Below are 22,272 nucleotides of genomic sequence, written 5' to 3' on the forward strand. Positions count from 1 at the left end.
CTAAGGAGCAAATTTGCGCAGCCCCTCCGCAACAGCGGGGATTTTTTTTTTTTTTTTTTTTTAAAGTTCTGCATCTTTTTAATACATTTTATTTCTTCACTCCTTAAAATTTAGGATCTCTGCTCGCTGCCAGTGAATGGGAGCATTCTCCATTATTTTTAGAGGCTGAATGTCTGCCCTGCCCATGCAGCTGGTGGGGTTGTCGGTGTGTCCGTGTAGATAAGAGCATAATTCCCAGCACAGGAGAGAGATTTGTGCTGCTGTTGTGGAGACTGATACATTGTAGCAAGGTCATCAGTGGTGTGAGCAGTATGTTACCATTTAGTGACCGCAAGCAGAGATCTTGAAGAGATGAAAGTGCAATATCATTTTGAAGGTTGCAGAACTTCTCTTTATATGACCATTGATTTCTATAAATCTGGAACAGCGACCTAAAATTTCAATGACCGGACGCGGCGGTTTTACAGAAGAACCGTCAGCTCGGCCGCGTTTCCCCTTTAAATCTTTGTGATATAAAAATGATACAGATAGGAGGTCTTGCGTTTTCTGTGTGGATGCGGGGGAGGTGTCGCCAACCGAGTGGACGAGGTTTACACATTGAACTTGTAAGGCAGCTGAGAAAAGCGCGATGACGGTGTGCGGTTTACGAGGCAGAAGGCGATGAATTTCTGGGTTTGTGCACAAAATCCATCTAAAGATATTTTCCCCGATATCTAAATGGAGCCTCGCAATGTCTGACGTCGACTGCTCTGAAGTGTCAGTCCTCACTGTAGTCCTGGCATTGTGTTCGTGAAGCCCCGAATATTGAGCACTGTCTAAGCTGCACCCAATTTGCAGTGCATCTGTGCTGGGACAGATCTGATGATGATGATTCTTTCTCCACAGGTCTCCCAGTAAACCATTGTCACGTAAACTGGTCAGCGATATGGACTGGGAGGTGGTAAGCAGGAATTCCCTGTCCAATGAGAGGCTGGAGACCCAGAGCCTGCCGTCCCGCTCGCCTCCTGGAAGCCCCAATCAGTACGTAGACACACATTCCTGGATCATCCTGGACTCGTCCTCTTCTCTGTCTGGGAAAGTCGGGTGACATGGCGGCCATCAGACCTCGCCCAGCTTTTCATGCAGTCCTGAATCCAGAGTTTTGTCTTTCCTGGTGCAGGAACCGCATTTCACTGCAGATTTACCTGTCAGCAGACTGACGGCCTGTAGAGGTGGTTATGCTGGTGGTCACCCAGCTTTCCTGGAATCAGAAATATATACAAGAAATAGCTGAGTTTAAATGACAGAACAGGATGATGGGAGTTCTTTTGTTCGGGTTCTGTGCCCATCCTTCTAAGCAGGTTTTTCCATTGTAGCCGGAACGCCACGTTCACTCAGGAAGGCGCGCGGCTTCGGCCATCGTCAGTCGGGCACCTGGTAGACCACATAGTCCACACTTCTCCGGGCGAAGTCTTCACAAACCACAGGTCGCCATCCTCCACACAGGCCAACAGCATCATCCTGGACTCTCCGCAGTAAGTTTTACCAGCTGTGGTGGTGCGACTGACATAGCGGTTATTTGGCTTTGCCCAGTTACGTGTGATGAGCAGACACCGGGGTGAGAGCTGCTCACATCCTGCGAGAAGTCCACACCAAGCCAGTAAATGACACCCTGAAGAAATCGGATAGGGTCAGACTCTATAGTGTGGTGACACCTTGCTTAGTGGCGTTAGGACCAATGTTCCCTGTAGGCCTTTGTAGTTAGTGAGCAGGGCAGTTATGGACGTGGACACTGCTCCCTCTAGTCCAAATATCAAAGCAACCAAATATACAGGACACGTCACATCCAGGCAAATGGCATTAAACAGCATCCCGGGATAGCGCAGTAAAGGTCATCTTCTTCATCCCTGGTGGCCTAGGGCAGTAAAGTTGTTGATATCTGTATCCACAGATATCAGAAAAGGTGTCAGCATCCCCGGGGATCTAAGCCGAGTGTCAGCATACCTTCTGGGCTTTACAGGATGCATGTCTGCTACCCTGGTGTTCTTGGGCAGCAAAGGATTTAGTGTCATAATCCATGGTGGTCTAGGGTTGTCAAGGGGTTAATGCCAGAAATAGGCTGTCATGCGGTTAATTTAAGTACCTCTGATGTCTAGGGCAGTGAAAGGGGTTGATGTAAAAATCCCTGGAGATCTTGGGTAGTGAAAGCATAAATGTCTGTTTACCTGCCTATCTTGGACATAAAAGGGGTTTAATATCTGTATCCCGGGTGGTCTGTGGCAGTAAAGGTGTTGGGGTACTTTCACACTAGCGTTTTTATTTTCCGGTACTGAGTTCTGTCACAGGGGCTCTATACCGGAAAAGAACTGATCAGGCATATCCCCATGCATTCTGAATGGAGAGTAATCAGGCAAAAGAAAAAAAACGGAACAGACTTGCCTGAATGCCGGATCTGGCATTTTTCCCCATAGGAATGTATTAGTGCCGGATCCAGCAATCAAAATACCATGCGCAGACCAGTAAAAATGTGAAAAAAGATACAAGACGGATCCGTCTGTCCGCATGACAAGCAGAGAGACAGATACATTCTTGCAATGCATTTGTGAGACGGATCCGCATCCGGATGCGTCTCACAAATGCTTTCAGTCACCTCCAGATCGGCGGATCCGGCGGGCAGTTCAGACGACGGAACTGCTTGCCGGATCACACTGCCGCAAGTGTGAAAGTAGCCTTAGTTAGTGTCAGCATCCCTGGAAAATAAGTGTCAGTATAACTGCTATGACAGTGAAAAAAAGGGTGAGCGTCAATATTCCTTGTGGTCTCGAGAAGTGAAGTGGTTAATGTTAGAATCCCTAGTGGTGCAGAGCAGTGAAGGGGATAATGTAACAATACCTGGTTATCTAGGCCAGTAAAAATGTAAGGATCCCTGGAGATCTAGGGCAGTGAAGGGGTTAATGGTAGACTCGCTGGTGATCTAGGGCAGTGAAGGGGTTAATGTAGTTGCGAACATTGAGTAGGTTAACCACTTCACATCTGGGCCATTTACCCCCTTCCTGAGCAGGCTTAATTTAGAAAATCTGACATGTGTCACTTTATGTGGTAATAACTTTAGAACGCTTTTACTTATCCCGGCCATTCTGAGACTGTTTTCTCGTGACACATTGTTCTTCATGACAGTGGTAAATTTAAATCAATATATTTCACCTTTATTTATAAAATAATCCTAAATTTACCAAAAATTTGGAATAATTTAAAATTTTCAAAATTTCTATTTCTCTGCTTTTAAAACAGAAAGTGATACCTCATAAAATATTTATTACTTAACATTCCCCGTATGTCTGCTTTATGTTTGCATCATTTTGTAAATATTTTTTAAGGACGTTCAAAGGTTTAGAATTTTAGAATCAATTCTTAAAATGTTTAAGAAAAATTTCCAAAGCCCACTTTTTAAGGACCAGTTGAGGTCTGAAGTCACTTTGTGGGGCTGACATAGTGGAAACCCCCCATAAATGACCCCATTGTAGAAACTACACCCCTCAAGTTTCTCAAAACTGATTTTACAAACTTTGTTAACCCTTTAGGTGTTCCACAAGAATTAAAGGAAAATGGAGATGACATTTCAAAATTTCACTTTTTTGGCAGATTTTCCCTTTTAGAAAACTCAATATTTATTACCCTGATTCTGCGGTTTACATAAACACCCACATGTGGTCGTAAACTGATGTACGGGCACACGGCAGGGCGCAGAAGGAAAGGAGTGCTGTATGGTTTTTGGAAGGCAGATTTTGCTGAACTGGTTTTTAGATGCCATGTCCCATTTGAAGCCCCCCCTTACAGTAGAAACTCCCAAAAAGTTACCCCATTTTGGAAACTAGGGGATAAGGGGCCAGTTTTATTGGTAGTATTTAGGGGTACTTATTTTTAATTTCTCTATATTACGTTTTTTGTGAGGCAAGGTAACTAAAAAATGGCAGTTTTGGCACTGTTTTCATTTTTTACAACATTCATCTGGCAGGGTAGATCATGTGCTATTTTTGTAGAGCAGGTTGTTACGGACGCAATTACAGTATATCAAATATGTCTACTTTTTCTTATTTAAGTTTTGCACAATAATAGCATTTTTTAAACCAAAAAAATGATGTTTTAGTGTCTCCATAGTCTGAGAGCCATAGCTTTTTTATTTTTTGACCAATTGTCTTAGTTTTGCAGGATGAGGTGACTGTTTGGTACTATTTTGGGGGCCACACGCCTTTTTGATCGCTTGGTGTTGCACTTTTAGTGATAGCTGACCAAAAAATAGCATTTTTTTGCAATTTTTTTTTTTTTTAAGGTGTTCACCTGAGAGTTAGGTCATGTGATAGTTTTATAGAGCTGGTCGTTACAGAAGCGGTGATACCTAATATGTATACTTTTATTTTTATTTTTTTGGCACTGTTTTTATTTATTTTTTACGGTGTTCACCTGAGGGGTTAGGTCCTGTGATATTTTTATGGAGCTGGTTGTTACGGACGCGGCGATACCTAATATGTATACTTTTTTTAATTTATTTCACTTTAACACAATAATAGCAGTTTTGAAACAAAAAAATTATGTTTTAATGTCTCCATGTTGTGAGAGCAATAGTTTTTTAATTTTTTGAGCGAATTTTCCTATGTAGGGGCTAATTTTTTGCGGGGTGAGGTGGCTATTTTATTGCTACCATTTTGTGGGACATACGCCTTTTTGATCACTTGGAGTTGCACTTTTTGTCATGTAAGGTGACAAAAATGGCTTTTTTTTTTTTTACACAGTTTCTATTTATTTATTTTTTTATGGTGTTTATCAGACAGGGTGGATCATGTGATATATTTCTAGAGCCGGTCGTTGCGGACGCGGCAATACCAAATATGTCTATTTTATTTTTTATATTTTTAACCTTTTTTTATTATTACCTGGGGGATTTTTTTTGTATTTTTTTTTACATGTGAAATATTTTTTTTATTTTTTTAAAACACTTTATTTTTATTTTTTTTATTTTACACTTTGTGTCCCCCATAAGGTCATACAAGACCTCTGGGGGACATTTAACTTCAGTTTTTTTTTTTTTTTACACTCTTGATTTCTCCTGTAACTGGGGCTGACATAGTAGCCCCAGTTACAGGAGAAATACACCCCCCAGAGAGGCTGTACACATGACCACCGGGCCGGGAGCGCTTCCTGATCTGTATACACAGCGCTCGTTGATCGCTGTTTATGCAGCGATCTAGAAGGCAGGGACACCTGGGAACTGTCCCTGCCTTCTTCCTGGGGTGCCCTGCTGTCACTGACAGCGGGCCCCCCACTCGGCAGCTGTACGATTAGCGTGCAGCTGCTATTTAGAGAGAAACCGTTCCCCCATAGGACGTTTATATCCTATGGGCGGATGTGAAGTGGTTAATATAAGGATTCCTAATAGATTAGTGATGAGGTTAATTCCTGTATACCTGGTTGTCTATGGTAGTAAAGGGGTTAATAGAATTATCCCTGGTACTCTAGGACAGTGAAAAGGACCTTTCATGGTTTTGTATTAATTGAGATAAAAAATACCTTTACTTGCAGGGTACTGATGCTGCCACCCTGCCTGATTTGTTAAAATATCGCTCCTGCGCCCCGTTGTGTTTTCCCGTAGTTTTCCCGCTCCGTATGCTAATACTGATCATCGGTACAGGGAGGAGGAGACACCAGGGTTTCTCAGTGGGCGTCTCCTTCTCCCTGGCTGTGACACTCTCCGCTGTGATTGGACCGGGGCACAGCCAGGGAAAGGAGACGCCTACTGAGAAACCCTGGGGTCTCCTCCTCCCTGTACCGATGCTCAGTATTAGCATACTGAGCGGGAAAACTACGGGAGAACACAACGGGGCACAGGAGCGATATTTTAAAAATCAGGCAGGGTGGCAGTATCAGCGGGGGGTACCCCGCAAGTAAAGGTATTTATCTCAATTAACAAAAAACCATGAAAGGTCCTCTTTAAGTTTAACAACCCTAGTGGGAACAGCAGAAGGGTTAATCCTTCGTACATGGGGCTGAATGGTCCGGTTCCAGCATTGTCCAGGAACCTGTCTTCTTGCACTGACCATAGAGATGAGAGCAGAGAGGTGTAGAGAGGAGCTGAATGCGACTGCTGTGTATGTAACACATGACATAGCTGGGAATTAGTAAAGGAAAAACCACAAAATACTATAATTGGTGTAAACCACGGAAAGTGGAGCAGTCACTTGGGATGTGAAACTGGATGGGGGCATTCACACCCTCCAGGAGGGTTTAGGGCTTACCGCTGATTTCCGTTGAGTGTAACCATGAGAGATCTCTAGGGTCTGGAGAGCTGGAGTCGCTTTTTAAAGGTTTCCTTACAAGAGAGGAAGACGCCAGAGTTATTGTAGACACATGGTAGGGTTATCCTTTATACCGAGTGTAGTCCCTGCTGAAACATGACAGGAGGACAGGGGAGGGGGAGTATGAAATAAAAAATAGAGGACACCGGGGGGTGTTAAAGATGAAGAACAGGGTTTGTCCCAGAATGACAATATATAACCTACCAGAGGATGAGTTATTAGTGTCTGATCAATCACTGTATATATCTGTATGTAGTAATCTCCTGAGCTCCCTCTAGTGGTGGCTGTATATATCTGTATGTAGTAATCTCCTGAGCTCCCTCTAGTGGTGGCTGTATATATCTGTATGTAGTAATCTCCTGAGCTCCCCCTAGTGGTGGCTGTATATATCTGTATGTAGTAATCTCCTGAACTCCCTCTAGTGGTGGCTGTATATATCTGTATGTAGTAATCTCCGGAGCTCCCTCTAGTGGTGGCTGTATATATCTGTATGTAGTAATCTCCGGAGCTCCCTCTAGTGGTGGCTGTATATATCTGTATGTAGTAATCTCCTGAGCTCCCTCTAGTGGTGGCTGTATATATCTGTATATAGTAATCTCCTGAGCTCCCTCTAGTGGTGGCTGTATATATCGATATGTAGTAATCTCCTGAGCTCCCTCTAGTGGTGGCTGTGTATATCTGTATATACAGTGGGGGAAATAATTATTTGACCCCTCACTGATTTTGTAAGTTTGTCCAATGACAAAGAAATGAAAAGTCTCAGAACAGTATCATTTCAATGGTAGGTTTATTGTAACAGTGGCAGATAGCACATCAAAAGGAAAATCGAAAAAATAACTTTAAATAAAAGATAGCAACTGATTTGCATTTCATTGAGTGAAATAAGTATTTGAACCCCTACCAACCATTAAGAGTTCTGGCTCCCACAGAGTGGTTAGACACTTCTACTCAATTAGTCACCCTCATTAAGGACACCTGTCTTAACTAGTCACCTGTATAAAAGACACCTGTCCACAGAATCAATCAATCAAGCAGACTCCAAACTCTCCAACATGGGAAAGACCAAAGAGCTGTCCAAGGATGTCAGAGACAAAATTGTAGACCTGCACAAGGCTGGAATGGGCTACAAAACCATTAGCAAGAAGCTGGGAGAGAAGGTGACAACTGTTGGTGCGATTGTTCGAAAATGGAAGGAGCACAAAATGACCATCAATCGACCTCGCTCTGGGGCTCCACGCAAGATCTCACCTCGTGGGGTGTCAATGGTTCTGAGAAAGGTGAAAAAGCATCCTAGAACTACACGGGAGGAGTTAGTTAATGACCTCAAATTAGCAGGGACCACAGTCACCAAGAAAACCATTGGAAACACATTACACCGCAATGGATTAAAATCCTGCAGGGCTCGCAAGGTCCCCTGCTCAGGAAGGCACATGTGCAGGCCCGTCTGAAGTTTGCCAATGAACACCTGAATGATTCAGAGAGTGACTGGGAGAAGGTGCTGTGGTCTGATGAGACCAAAATAGAGCTCTTTGGCATTAACTCAACTCGCTGTGTTTGGAGGACGAAAAATGCTGCCTATGACCCCCAAAACACCGTCCCCACCGTCAAGCATGGGGGTGGAAACATTTTGCTTTGGGGGTGTTTTTCTGCTAAGGGCACAGGACAACTTATTCGCATAAACGGGAAAATGGACGGAGCCATGTATCGTGAAATCCTGAGCGACAACCTCCTTCCCTCTGCCAGGAAACTGAAAATGGGTCGTGGATGGGTGTTCCAGCACGACAATGACCCAAAACATACAGCAAAGGCAACAAAGGAGTGGCTCAAGAAGAAGCACATTAAGGTCATGGAGTGGCCTAGTCAGTCTCCGGACCTTAATCCAATCGAAAACCTATGGAGGGAGCTCAAGCTCAGAGTTGCACAGAGACAGCCTCGAAACCTTAGGGATTTAGAGATGATCTGCAAAGAGGAGTGGACCAACATTCCTCCTAAAATGTGCGCAAACTTGGTCATCAATTACAAGAAACGTTTGACCTCTGTGCTTGCAAACAAGGGTTTTTCCACCAAGTATTAAGTCTTTTTTTGTTAGAGGGTTCAAATACTTATTTCACTCAATGAAATGCAAATCAGTTGCTATCTTTTATTTAAAGTTATTTTTTCGATTTTCCTTTTGATGTGCTATCTGCCACTGTTACAATAAACCTACCATTGAAATGATACTGTTCTGAGACTTTTCATTTCTTTGTCATTGGACAAACTTACAAAATCAGTGAGGGGTCAAATAATTATTTCCCCCACTGTAGTAATCTCCTGAGCTCCCTCTAGTGGTGGCTGTATATATCGATATGTAGTAATCTCCTGAGCTCCCTCTAGTGGTGGCTGTATATATCTGTATGCAGTAATCTCCTGAGCACCCTCTAGTGGTGGCTGTATATATCTGTATGTAGTAATCTCCTGAGCTCCCTCTAGTGGTGGCTGTATATATCTGTATGTAGTAATCTCCTGAGCTCCCTCTAGTGGTGGCTGTATATATCTGTATGTAGTAATCTCCTGAGCTCCCTCTAGTGGTGGTTGTATATATCTGTATGTAGTAATCTCCTGAGCTCCCTCTAGTGGTGGCTGTATATATCTGTATGTAGTAATCTCCTGAGCTCCCTCTAGTGGTGACTGTATATATCTGTATGCAGTAATCTCCTGAGCTCCCTCTAGTGGTCTCTGTTTATGTAGAAGATTTGGAGCTCTCTATCAGAAAAATTGTCTCTGCTTACTATAAAGACGAAATTATGAACATTCACTCAGTTATAAAGCATCTGGTTTCCTCACCAGTTTCATCTAGAATTATTCTTCATTAGCAGATGGCTCTGTCACCTGTTTTATATTCCAGTGCTTAAATCTCCCAGCATTCCCTTGACGTGCGGTGTCTACTTATTTACTATATGTTCTGCTTCATTCACAGATCACAAGACACCTCCTTGGAGGCCCCCCCACCTGCGCTGCCCCCAAAACAGTCTAAGAAGAACAGCCAAATCTACCAGTCGCAGGAGCTGGACAACCACGTCAGCGAGGGCTGGTCTCCCGAGAGATCCACAGTGAGTGCGCGCTGACCCCGGGGTCTCGCTTCTCTGCATGTCCTTCCTCTCGCCCGCTTTTAGTGGAAGTCATTGTGTATGATGAGATCGCTTCTCCTTTCCTCTGCGCTGAAGTTTTAATACAAGTGAAACTGGTTCTCCGCAGAGAGAATGAACAGCACTGCGAGGGACCCCAGTGTGAATGCACTATTATACGGGCCCCCATAATATGGCTCACCACCTTCTTCTAGCTGGCTGCAGGAAAAAAGTGTTTTCAGCTATTTATCACATTTGTCTGTTCCTGGAAATGCTGGGTGAAACATGAGTATTACTGCGGATAAGGAGCCCTGATCACTATTTTTTATTTTCCTACTGCCCCCCGTCTCCACGCTGTTTAAATACGTTATCAGGACTGCTGTTCATGCGCACAGGAGTCCGGACGGTGCTGACAGCGGGGGAACAGGTGGCAGTACGAAATTAAAAAATAGTGATACCGACTCCTTATCTGCTGTAGATAATAGTCCAAAATCAAGCGTCGTATATGTAAAAAACCGCAGCACTCACTTGTCTTCAATTATGCAGGATTTCTTCACCAACACAAATGCGACGTTTCGACCGTCATGGTCTTTCTGGCACAACCACAAGAAAGGTTTCATTTTTTCGTTGTGCTGCTATTAACATTTTTTTTAGTCCAAAATCAAGGTGACAGATTCCCTATAATATTCCCAGTACAGCTGGGTGATAACCAATATGGCCACCTTCACAGCTCCAGCAAGGGTCGCCACAGAGCTTTCCTGGTGTCCTGAATGGCGTGGTTATGTAGTGATAGCAAGACGTAAAAGCTGGACAGATTGGCCCTCCGTACCTCTGGAAAAGATGAGGGTAGCCACCAGGGAGCTGTCATGGAGGCGGCTCCCTCAGTCAGCATCCAGCTTTCCCAGACTCCTGAGGGGAAATCCTTCTAGTTGTGCAGATAATATGGCTGATCGGGAAGATGAGGAGAAGCCGTTGTAATATCCGTCGTTACAGCGCCCACTGGGGTTGTCACCCAGCCATCCTAAGCCATACAGCTAAGACAGTTCAACATGATGGAATTAATGTTTCTATTCACTGACAGCTAGCTTGACGAGGGTGAGGATTAAACAGAAAGTAGAAAGTGACGGAAAACGCAGTCAGAGGACCAGAGAGATCCTGACAACTGTAGACCCCCTTGTGATGTGTCCCTGGGGGGATTGCTCCTCGTGCCGCTCTGTTAACGTGTCCTGCATTTCTCTTGCAGCCCAACGGCTTTGTGCCCCACGACAATCTGGTTCTGATTAGAATGAGACCAGATGAGAACGGGCGCTTTGGATTTAATGTTAAGGTAAGAAGCTCTGTAACCCCCCAGATCGGTGTTAGGGGGCATATCCCCATGTACGCCTCTGTGGGATATGGCGCACTGCACAGTATATGGATTTGGCTGCGCGTCCCTGTAAGAAAATAGCGTAGTCTACTGATGGAGTAAAACGTATACCGGCCCAAGGTGAATGGACGTCTATAGATACATGTATCCGCAGGGAGATTTCCCAATGTGAATTCAGCTGTATGATCGACTAGTCATGTCACATGATGGCGCGTCATACAGGAGGTACAGACCATGTGCCGGCCGGACGTCCTCACTGATCCATTGTTCTTCTTGTGCAGGGCGGCTATGATCAGAAGATGCCGGTCATCGTGTCCCGCGTGGCTCCAGGAACCTCTGTACGTAGCGCTCCATACATGCATAGTCTGTTCTGTCATAAACCTGCGCTATAGGGGGATGTAGCGTACATTGGAAAGTCACCCCGTCCGAATTCATGTCACATGGGCAGCGGTTTTGTTAGGCACCATTCCGTCATCTTGGTGCACCCCCCTCCCTTTCCTGACTGTAAAGCTTTCGTTACAGTGTGTCAGTAGCTGTATGTGTGATGCCTGTGTCTCCTCTCCTTTTGCAGGCCGATCTGTGTGTCCCCCGTCTTAATGAAGGGGATCAGGTTGTACTGATCAATGGCCGGGACATATCGGAGCACACGCACGATCAAGTTGTCATGTTCATTAAGGCGAGCTGTGAGAGGCATTCTAGGGAGCTGGTGCTACTGGTGCGACCGAATGGTGAGTCTCATGTTTCTATGCAATGTCCTCATTTCGGGGGGTCCTAAGAGCAAGGACGTATACAGGGTGTACCATAGAGAGCCCACCTGGGGCACCTTATGGGGGGTCCTTATGGCGGCCTCACCAAGCTCTGCCATATCGCACAGCCGCTGTCCCTGCTCTCATCTCATTGTGTTTCTGTCTCAGCCGTCTATGACATCGTAGAAGAAAGGATGGAGAATGAGCCGGATTTTCAGTACATCCCCGAGAAGACTCCTATAGACCGTGTCCACTCGGAGGACGACGCTTTGAGAGAGTCCATGATCCAGCTGGCGGAGGGTCTGCTCAATGGCACGGTCCTGGCGCAGTTCGATGTAAGGAGCCCCTCCATGTATTACTGACTAGAGGCTGCTCCATTGTGTGGCACGGTATACAGGGGCGTGCGTCACCCATAGGTTCCCATTGTAACGAAACCGCATGGCCGTCTTTCATTTCCTCATCATTTCAAAGATCTCTGCTGCCAGTGATGCGTCGTCTCAAAAATGTGTAATTATTATTATTATTATTATTTTTTTTTGCATTCAGCAACTGTACAGGAAGAAGCCGGGGATGACCATGTCTTGTGCCAAATTACCTCAGAATATTTCCAAAAATCGATACAGAGACATTTCACCTTGTAAGTGCTGCACTCTGCTCTCTGCTCCGAAGCTTCTCACAACTAAAGGGACAAAACTGTAGGCGATATTCTTTAAAGGGGTTCTCCGGGAATTACTGAAATAAAATTACTGAAAATATCTAAATATTACTTTATTATAAACACATTTTATTATTTATAATATGGGGGGGGCAAGAATCAGGGGAAATAAAAATAAACACAAAACCCGTCCTAATAACACATCAGGACGGGTCAAAGCCTCAGCTCTCCGCACTTCTCTTGCTGTCATGAATTGCGATCTTACAGCTGGTAAGATATCAGCCGCGTGTGGTAACGGAGCAAAGCGACAGAGAAGAGCGACCGCTCTGGGCTGTGGGGATGTAGCAGAGTCCGTACAGTCGCCCACCACCCTGATCACGCCTCTTGCTGTGATGCATTGTAACGGGGTCTGCACCTGTGGCAGTCAGATATGATCAGGACCAGTGTTCAGTCTGCAGTGTTTCAATTCATTGACAGCAAATAGAAATATTGATAAATCTGAGTAACTGAAGCAAATCTTTTATTTGTGTGTCACTTTCTGCAGATGATGCTACACGGGTCATATTACACGGGGGCGACGATTACATCAACGCAAATTACATCAATGTGAGTGACCGCTCCGGAGGGTCCGCTTCAGTAACGCAGTGAATATGGTTCTGCAACTTTCCTAACAGACTTTGTTACAATTCCTCACTCTTTTTAAGGTCTCTGCTTGCTGTCAGTGAATGCAGACCACCTTCTTAAAATGTATATCTCATAATCCATGACCAGCTGACAGAGGAGCAGAGCTCTTTACTGCACCCATGTCGGTTTGAACTGGACTGATCTTCATCTTGTAAATGTTTTAATTCACTGACAGCAAGGAGAGATCATGAAAACAATGAGACATTGGGACATACAGTGATTGATCTTCACTTTCATCCTCGCCCTGCACCGCGGCTGCAATGTTTCACCTTTCCTCATGACTTTGAGCGGGCGAAGTGATTTGGCAGCGAAGCTGGAAATCTGCGCCTCTGTTTTCACATAAACCGCCCGTCCCAGAAGGCGACCTGCCGAGGGATTCATCGCCTCGGGATCTGATCGGCTCCTTCCAGTAATAAGGACCTGTCCCGACTCATGATTGTTCTTGTTTCCCTGCAGATGGAGATACCGTCCTCCAGCATAATCAACCGGTACATCGCCTGCCAGGGGCCGCTGCCAAATACCTGTCCAGACTTCTGGCAGATGACCTGGGAGCAGGGCTCGTCCATGGTGGTCATGCTCACTACGCAGGTGGAGCGGGGGAAGGTACATTCTCCTGCAGCGTCTTGGCTGAGCCATATGAGATGCATCAGCGAGGATGTAAACATGATATATCCCACAGAATAACTTCTAGTTCCTCTCCCGATCTTGGGGGCTGCGGCCATTTTCAGCTTTGTTTCCATTATGCCAATGGCTGCAGCTTTCTGGGTGCAATAGTCTGCAGGTTTCTCCAGTCTTGAATGTCACACTGCTGCTCGTCCAGAGCTCATGTACTCCCTTTCCCCCCTGATTGATCTATTTATTCACCATTTTCACAATCTCTGCCTCCTGTCACTGACTGGGAACCTCCTTGTTGAGATTCAGGGGCTGAATACTCATCCTCACACAGTTGAGGGTTTGTTACAGTGTAGGAGTCAATGCAATCTTCTGTGAGCTCAAAGTCTTCTATCCCGTATGTCCAGAGGATAGCAATTTATGTCTCAAAACTCCATATTAATGCTGATCTAACCCAAGTACTGGGGTAGATATTACACTGATACAGTGTAACAGACCATCATCTGTGAGGTTGCATGGATTTTTCAGTCTGTGAATGCAGACAGAAATGTTTCTTTTCATTGACAGCAAGCAGGAATGGTTACTTTTTCTTAATACCTGGTGGTGATAGCCCAATATTGCTGTGGTTTCAGGTAAAGTGCCACCAGTACTGGCCGGAGCCCTCGGTCAGCTCAGAATTTGGGAATTTCAGAGTCGCCTGCCATTCAGAGGAGGGGAACCCTGCATATGTTTTCCGAGAGATGACGCTGACTAACCTGGAGGTGAGGATCGGTGACAGCAGTGGGAGGCGTGAGGTGGCCGCTACCTCCAGGCCATGCACAGGGGTCCCCATCGGTCCTGAGGTTTGTGCGGCTGTTGCTTACAGACGAAATTTCCTTTTTAGAAGGATGAAAGTCGCCCGCTCACCCAGATCCAGTACACGGCGTGGCCCGACCACGGGGTCCCAGACGACTCCAGCGACTTCCTGGATTTTGTGTGTCTTGTGAGGCAGAAGAGGTTTAACCACGAGCAGCCGGTGGTCGTTCACTGCAGGTAACCCCCACCCTTCCCTGGTAAACTTTTAGGGGAATTGCCTTTCTAGCGTCCTCCCGGATGGAACCACACGGGTTAACCCCTTCATGCCCAGCACCGTACATGTACGGTGCTGGGCGGGTGTATATAGATGGCGCCCGCTGCGGGCGCCATTGCCACGGGTGGCCGTCTGCTTCTTTTAGCAGACACCAGCGTCTCATGTCCGCAACCGGCAGTAATGCAGATCGTGGACATTTAACCCCTCAGATGCCGTGGTCAAATCGGACCATGGCATCTGAGCGCGCTGAAACCGAAAGTGCGCACTTTTGGCTATGCTCCGGCTCCCCCATGTGGCGATCGGAGGAGACAGAGCTTGTGTGCAGCAGCCCGTGTCTTTATGAATGACGGGAGGCTGCTGCATAGTATTTCCTATGGAGCCCTTGCCTGTAACAGGGCTCCATAGGAAACTAGCAATTTTCTCATAGACTCCAGTGCTAGTCGCGATGTGCGAAGAAAAACGCTCATAGTATAAAAATATATTTCCCATACGGAAAAAAGTTTTTGGTCGCTTCATTTTCTACAAAAGAATTAAATAAAAAGTGATCAAAAAGTCACACACCCCAGAATGGTATCAATGAAAAGTTCCGATCGCCCCCATACAGCTCTGTACACACAATTACTAAAAAGTTATAGGGGTCAAAATATGGCGGCAAGACTATACATATAAGGTATTGCCGGATTCGTGCTGACCTGTAGAATAAAAGTAACCGGTCGGTTTTATCAAACGTCGTTAAAAAAAAAGTTAAACTTTGGTGGAATTGCTTTTTTTTTTTTTTTTTTTTTGCAATTTCAAACCATTTGGAATTTTTTTCCCGCTTCCCACTACATCATATGCAATATTAAATGGTGACTTTGGAAAGTAAAACTTGTCCCGCAAAAAACAAGCCCTCATACGGCTATGTGAACAGACACATAAAAAAGCTATGGCTCTGGGAAGGCAGGGAGCGCAAAACGAAAACCTCCGGGGGTGAAAGGGTTAAAGGGTGATATCAGTGGTCCCCAACCTGCATCTCTCAGCTGTCAGGGCATGGCTGGAGTTGTAGTAGTGCAGGAGCTGCCGTCCGCCTTTCCTGTATGGACAGATTGTCGCTGCAGGCAGCACCCAGCTTTCCCAGTTTACTGAATGGAGACCGTTATAACATCCGGCAGGCTGGGAAAGCTGGGTGATGACCACAATATGACAGCTGTCATGGACTCCCTGCCCAGGTGCCACCCGAGGTAACTTGTTTGCTGGCAGTGTTGGTTGTCACCCAGCTTTCCTGTGTCTGGCCAGATATAGAGGGATGTATCTCATATTCCTGCACAGCAAGACACATTTACCATTCAGGACTCTTGGAGAGCTGGGTCATGGTGCTGTCACCATAGTCGTCTTCACGCAGCTTTCGAGAAAAATTAATAAATTAGGAAACTGCTAAAAGAAAGGTTTTAATAACTTTAATAAAAGCTGCAAAATGACCTTTTATAGAACTTTTATTCCTTGACTGCCCCCCTGTGGCCATGGAGAACATTGCAGTTGTTCTGGTTTGTTCCAGGCTCCGCTGTTCTAAAGGCAAACTGGTGTAATGTGAGTTTTATGGGAATTTTTGCATTGAATTTCTTATCTTGTTCTCTGTCAGCGCTGGGATCGGTCGGACGGGTGTGCTTATCACCATGGAGACAGCGATGTGTCTGATGGAGTGTAACCAGGCCGTGTACCCACTGGACATTGTACGGACGATGAGAGATCAGCGCGCCATGATGATCCAGACTCCGGTAACGTCACAACCAATGGACTGTGCTGTGTGTCCTGCGCTGCCTGGCGTAATAAGAGGGGGCGTAATGAAAGAGAGCGCTCTTGAAAAAATACGCCATGAGAAACACTTGAACTACATGACGTTTTAAAATTGTTTAAAATGCTCCAAAAGTAGTGGATGTGAAGGAGCCTTAGGCTCCATTCAGACGTCCGAAGTGCACTGCGAATCCGCAATACACCCGGCCGGCGCCCCCATAGAAATGCCTGTTCTTGTCCGCAATTGTGGACAAGAATAGGACATGCTCTATTTTTTTCTGGAGCTGCAGATCGGGGGGCGCTCCGGAAATTTAGATGCAGACAGGACACTGTGTGCTGTCCGCATCTCTTTCGGCCCCATAGAGAATTAATGGGTCTGCACCCGTTCTGCATAATTGCAGAACGGATGCAGACCCCTTCTACGGACGTGTGAATGGACCCTTAAAGGGGGTTTCCGGGCTAGACCACCATGATCTGGTTACATGCATTGGGAGCAGCGCTGCAGTTACCAGCTCCATCCGCTACACAATGCATCGGAGCCACCCTGAAACGGCTCATCCTGTAGTGTGTAAGGACCCCCACGATCTGCTATTGATTGATGATCATGAGGATGGGCCATCAGTATCTCCGGGTACTAAAGATTAAAAAACACAAGAAAAAAAAAAGCTTGTATAAAAGACAAAAATTTCAGGGAGTTTTTCACAAGCCCCAAAAGATCTGCCTCCATGGACAAGTGTGGCGCTGTTTCTGGAAGTCAGCCGCCATGTTTTTATAGTGTCCTACAATCCCTTCGAAGGGTAACTAAACTTCCATAAGTGTTACCATATCATAGTGATGTCAGAAGCTTTGATCAGTGGGGTCCGGGTGGTGAGACCCCCACCGATTCGAGGGGTCTGCACACGCAGAGGAGATGAAGGCCAAAGGGGGGGGGGGGCAATCATGGGGGTCTGCAGACCCGGATCCCACCTGTGCTGAATGCTGGTGCCCTTTGTGTCTTGCAGAGTCAGTACAGATTTGTGTGTGAAGCGATCCTGAAGGTCTACGAGGAGGGGATGGTAAAACCTTCATCACTTCATTAACGGAAGGAGCCGGCCGTCAGCAGGGGCGCGCGCTGACCATTCGCCTGCACGCCCCAGGATCCGACCACACAGAAGGACTGAGGAGGACAAATCAGCACTGCTGCACTTTATAATAATCGATTTGTGAAGTCGACATTTCTCCCGCATCAGAGACGCCATGGGTTTTGTTTCTTTAGAAAACTGATTCTCCGACCGCTTCGCTTGGAAACGAATAGATGAGATTTTTATTTATGTGACGTTGCTTTGTGCACTACAGCGCCCCTCCTCTGTACATTCACTGCCAGAGATCCCTACGCCCTATTCATTACACCCACACGGCCGCAGCTCCCGGATCATACCGTCACCCCCCCTCACAATCTACACCGAACCCCGTCCACCCCCCAGGACCAATCACTGGAGTTATCGGCGCAAACGTCATCCGGTACACTGAACTGGAACTGAGCCGCCACCGGGCACCCTCCATGAACTAGCACCAGCCGCCTGCCGCTGATCAGCTGGTGCAGGCGCCGCTCATCATTGTCAGCGATAATTGTGAAATGTTAGTGTACTCAGACCCATTCTAGGGGTATGTCCTAGAGCAGTGGTCCCCTACCCAGAGCTTTCCAGCTGTCGCTAAACCACAGCTGCCAGCGGGCTCAGTGCATGCTGGGAGTTGTAGTTTTGCAACAGCCGGAGAGCGCCGCAGGTTGGAGATGATTTTGTTTTTTTGTTTCCTTGACCACTAATACAATAATATATTTTTATTTCTTCCATTAAATGTAATTGTCATGATGGTGGAAGCGGCTATTTCTTAAGCGCATCAATAATTGCAAGTATGGCGACCCTCCAAGCTGCGCCAGTGACGGGCATGATTCGGAGTCCGACCCTCGGTGTTATATCCTGCCGTCCGTATGCACAATCTATAAAATGCAATGTCTGTGCTGCCACTCGGTGGGCGGAATCGGTATTACAGGTCCTTGTAGACTGTCTCTGCCCTTCTGAGGCCGGTGAGATTGCGGTTATTGTGGCCGCACCTTGTGATAAGAGACGTATTCCACCTCCGCAGACCATCAACATTTAGGTTTACAGACCATTGTTTGTCCAGTACTCTGTAAAGTCTGATGATCCAGAACATATCCATCCCACTGATGCTGCACTAAAGTGTTTTTTTGTATGGCCTTGATGGATCCTGAACCACTGAAATGCGGCTTCCGTTCCGTATCAGCCGCGTCGTTCTCGTTCCACCGGTGTCCAGTTCACGTCCGGTCTGTGTTGGGGTGGCATTGAGGCCAGGCTGCATTTTTGAATGGCTGCCCGTCCTGTCCTGTGTATAGGGTGTAGTTCACAGCTCCTTGTGATATTGAGCATCTTGTCATGTTCTCTACTCCAGTCACATCCAAAGCTGCGTTTACGAGTCTCACTGCCAGCCTAGCTTAGGTACAATAAGGCCATGCCCCCTGATACAGAGTACGATGGGTTATGTTGCTTTTTTAGGGGGGGGGGGTCACAAGGTTTTGCACAAGCAGCTTTTTTTTTGCCTGCGCTGCTTCTGGTGCACCTTACTGGTTGCACTTTATACGAATACTGGCGTGTGAAACGGTGCCGGACTGCAGATACTGAAGCAGCAGGGGCATCGGTGAGATTTTAGGGCCTGCGAGCTAACAAAAAAATAGAAAAATGCAGCTCTGGGTGTGACTGGAGCTTAAGACATGCAAGGTGAGTGAAGGTAAGTTAGTCAACATCTTCTGCGGATTCCAGACCCGAGACCCCGTCTCAGTGATTACCAGAGGGGGTCCGGGGCCGTACGCCCCTCATTAATGTAGTATTCGGTCCCAGTAACCTGCGCCAGTTCGCACCCCGCTCAAATAGAGATAAAAATGTGAATTTCTCTTGAATAATGCAGAGGTTTTCTATGCGTTGCGGCCTCTGAAGAAGGAGAATGTTTCCTTGAATCCCCCCCCCCCCCCCCTCCTGTTCGGTGTCTGTTTAACCCTTTGTGATACTTGTTCTGATGATCTCTGTGACTTATTTATTTCCGGGGGTAACCTCCTGTCTGTGGTTCCATTAATTATTCATCTCGTTGCCATGGCCAATTCTGCTAATAAAATTCTATTTTCGGTGCCCCGTGGGCCGACAGCGGAGTCCGTGGATGGCGATTGCGCTCTATTGCTCCCTGATATCAGCCAGTCCTGCCTTGGATCAGTGTAGGGCTCTAATATTACTATGAGACTGGACCAGTAGGGGGCAGCAGTGAGCGGTCAGGTCCATCAGCCTTGTCACCCATTGGCTCTAGTGTTGGCAGCACAGTTCCTGTTGCCTCCAATGAATCTCAGCTATCAGCAGACGTACAGCGCGGCGTAGAACACTACATCTCCCGCAGTGCTACACAGCAGAGCCTGCTCGGTACAGGCGCTGAGTCAGCAGGGAGGTCCTGAGAGCTCAGAGGAATCCAGCAGAACTGGGAATGTAGCTTTGGATGTGACTGGAGTAACTCCAGATTGTTGCAATGGTTTTGGATGTATATTTTGCTCGGACTCCATGCCGGCTCTTGGCTGCAGACGAGGTCTGGACGGCTGCAATATTTACGACCATGTTCCATATTGTGGTGGTCACAGAAACTAGAAGAAATCTGCCGATCACCACCTGATGATCAGTGGCACCGAATGACTTCTCGCCTGCGTCCTGTCCGACAGGCTGGTTACTAGTGACACATTGCACCAAACACAAACTGTTATTATGGCCTCGCTCCCTGACAACCACCTATTCATGACTGCTTTGTTCCAAAAACAGAGCCACACCTGTCCTAACCGCCCTGCCATTCCATAAATAACCTGTGGACAGAAGTGGCGCTGTTTTTGGTAGAGAGCAGCCATGAATAGGTGGTTGTCAGGGAGCGAGTCCGCAACCACCAGTCTTCTTATTTTAGCTATACTTTTGCATTGATTTTTCTTGCACTTTCTCCACAGTGCGTATATACTGTACATGGCTGAGTCCCATCACGTGTGCTGAGCTGGCTCGGTGGGCATATAAGGTGTGGTGAGCTGGCTCGGTGGACATATAAGGTGTGGTGAGCTGGCTCGGTGGACATATAATGTGTGGGGAGCTGGCTCGGTGGGCATATAAGGTGTGGTGAGCTGGCTCGGTGGACATATAAGGTGTGGTGAGCTGGCTCGGTGGACATATAAGGTGTGGTGAGCTGGCTCGGTGGACATATAAAGTGTGGTGAGCTGGCTCGGTGGACATATAAAGTGTGGTGAGCTGGCCTGGTGGGCATATAATGTGTGGGGAGCTGGCTCGGTGGACATATAAGGTGTGGTGAGCTGGCTCGGTGGACATATAAGGTGTGGTGAGCTGGCTCGGTGGACATATAAAGTGTGGTGAGCTGGCCTGGTGGGCATATAATGTGTGGGGAGCTGGCTCGGTGGACATATAAGGTGTGGTGAGCTGGCTCGGTGGACATATAAAGTGTGGTGAGTTGGCTCGGTGGGTATATAATGTGTGGTGAGCTGGCTCAGTGGGTATATAAAGTGCGGTGAGCTGGCTTGGTGGGTATATAAGGTGTGTGATAGGCTGTCTGCACACTTATCCCTTGGTGGGTATATGTTGTGCTGAGCTGGCTCGGTGGGCATATAAGGTGTGGTGAGCTGGCTTGGTGGGCATATAAAGTGTGGTGAGCTGGCTCGGTGGACATATAAGGTGTGGTGAGCTGGCTCGGTGGACATATAATGTGTGGGGAGCTGGCTCGGTGGGCATATAAGGTGTGGTGAGCTGGCTCGGTGGACATATAAGGTGTGGTGAGCTGGCTCGGTGGACATATAAGGTGTGGTGAGCTGGCTCGGTGGACATATAAAGTGTGGTGAGCTGGCTCGGTGGACATATAAAGTGTGGTGAGCTGGCCTGGTGGGCATATAATGTGTGGGGAGCTGGCTCGGTGGACATATAAGGTGTGGTGAGCTGGCTCGGTGGACATATAAGGTGTGGTGAGCTGGCTCGGTGGACATATAAAGTGTGGTGAGCTGGCTCGGTGGACATATAAAGTGTGGTGAGCTGGCCTGGTGGGCATATAATGTGTGGGGAGCTGGCTCGGTGGACATATAAGGTGTGGTGAGCTGGCTCGGTGGACATATAAAGTGTGGTGAGTTGGCTCGGTGGGTATATAATGTGTGGTGAGCTGGCTCAGTGGGTATATAAAGTGCGGTGAGCTGGCTTGGTGGGTATATAAGGTGTGTGATAGGCTGTCTGCACACTTATCCCTTGGTGGGTATATGTTGTGCTGAGCTGGCTCGGTGGGCATATAAGGTGTGGTGAGCTGGCTTGGTGGGCATATAAAGTGTGGTGAGCTGGCTCGGTGGGCATATAAAGTGTGGTGAGCTGGCTCGGTGGGCATATAAAGTGTGGTGAGCTGGCTCGGTGGGCATATAAAGTGTGGTGAGCTGGCTCGGTGGGTATATAAAGTGCGGTGAGCTGGCTTGGTGGGTATATAAGGTGTGTGATAGGCTGTCTGCACACTTATCCCTTGGTGGGTATATGTTGTGCTGAGCTGGCTCGGTGGGCATATAAGGTGTGGTGAGCTGGCTTGGTGGGCATATAAAGTGTGGTGAGCTGGCTCGGTGGGCATATAAAGTGTGGTGAGCTGGCTCGATGGGCATATAAAGTGTGGTGAGCTGGCTCGATGGGCATATAAAGTGTGGTGAGCTGGCTCAGTGGGTATATAAAGTGCGGTGAGCTGGCTTGGTGGGTATATAAGGTGTGTGATAGGCTGTCTGCACACTTATCCCTTGGTGGGTATATGTTGTGCTGAGCTGGCTCGGTGGGCATATAATGTGTGGTCAGCTGGCTCGGTGGGCATATAATGTGTGGTGAGCTGGCTCGGTGGGCA

At 47.0% G+C, this 22,272-nt stretch overlaps 1 protein-coding gene across 8 annotated transcripts in view; it reads left to right on the top strand.

Moving 5' to 3' along the window:
• Positions 1-18,187, top strand: part of PTPN4 (protein tyrosine phosphatase non-receptor type 4) — a 62,949-nt gene extending 44,762 nt beyond the window's left edge. For 7 of the 8 annotated variants that reach the window (XM_040439970.1, XM_040439969.1, XM_040439968.1 and 4 more), the window contains 14 exons: positions 886-1,020; positions 1,341-1,514; positions 9,286-9,418; positions 10,677-10,760; positions 11,081-11,137; positions 11,371-11,527; positions 11,714-11,880; positions 12,092-12,182; positions 12,745-12,806; positions 13,341-13,487; positions 14,129-14,257; positions 14,380-14,528; positions 16,184-16,319; positions 17,337-18,187. In XM_040439970.1, the coding sequence (XP_040295904.1) occupies positions 886-1,020; positions 1,341-1,514; positions 9,286-9,418; positions 10,677-10,760; positions 11,081-11,137; positions 11,371-11,527; positions 11,714-11,880; positions 12,092-12,182; positions 12,745-12,806; positions 13,341-13,487; positions 14,129-14,257; positions 14,380-14,528; positions 16,184-16,319; positions 17,337-17,414 (1,699 nt within the window). In that variant the 3' untranslated portion in view covers positions 17,415-18,187. The remainder of the gene's footprint in view (positions 1-885; positions 1,021-1,340; positions 1,515-9,285; positions 9,419-10,676; positions 10,761-11,080; positions 11,138-11,370; positions 11,528-11,713; positions 11,881-12,091; positions 12,183-12,744; positions 12,807-13,340; positions 13,488-14,128; positions 14,258-14,379; positions 14,529-16,183; positions 16,320-17,336) is intronic. The other variant, XM_040439971.1, reaches the window with a different exon arrangement.
• Positions 18,188-22,272: the final 4,085 nt, after the last annotated feature.

Source organism: Bufo bufo, chromosome 7 (genome assembly GCF_905171765.1).
Source record: "Bufo bufo chromosome 7, aBufBuf1.1, whole genome shotgun sequence".
NCBI lineage: Eukaryota > Metazoa > Chordata > Amphibia > Anura > Bufonidae > Bufo > Bufo bufo.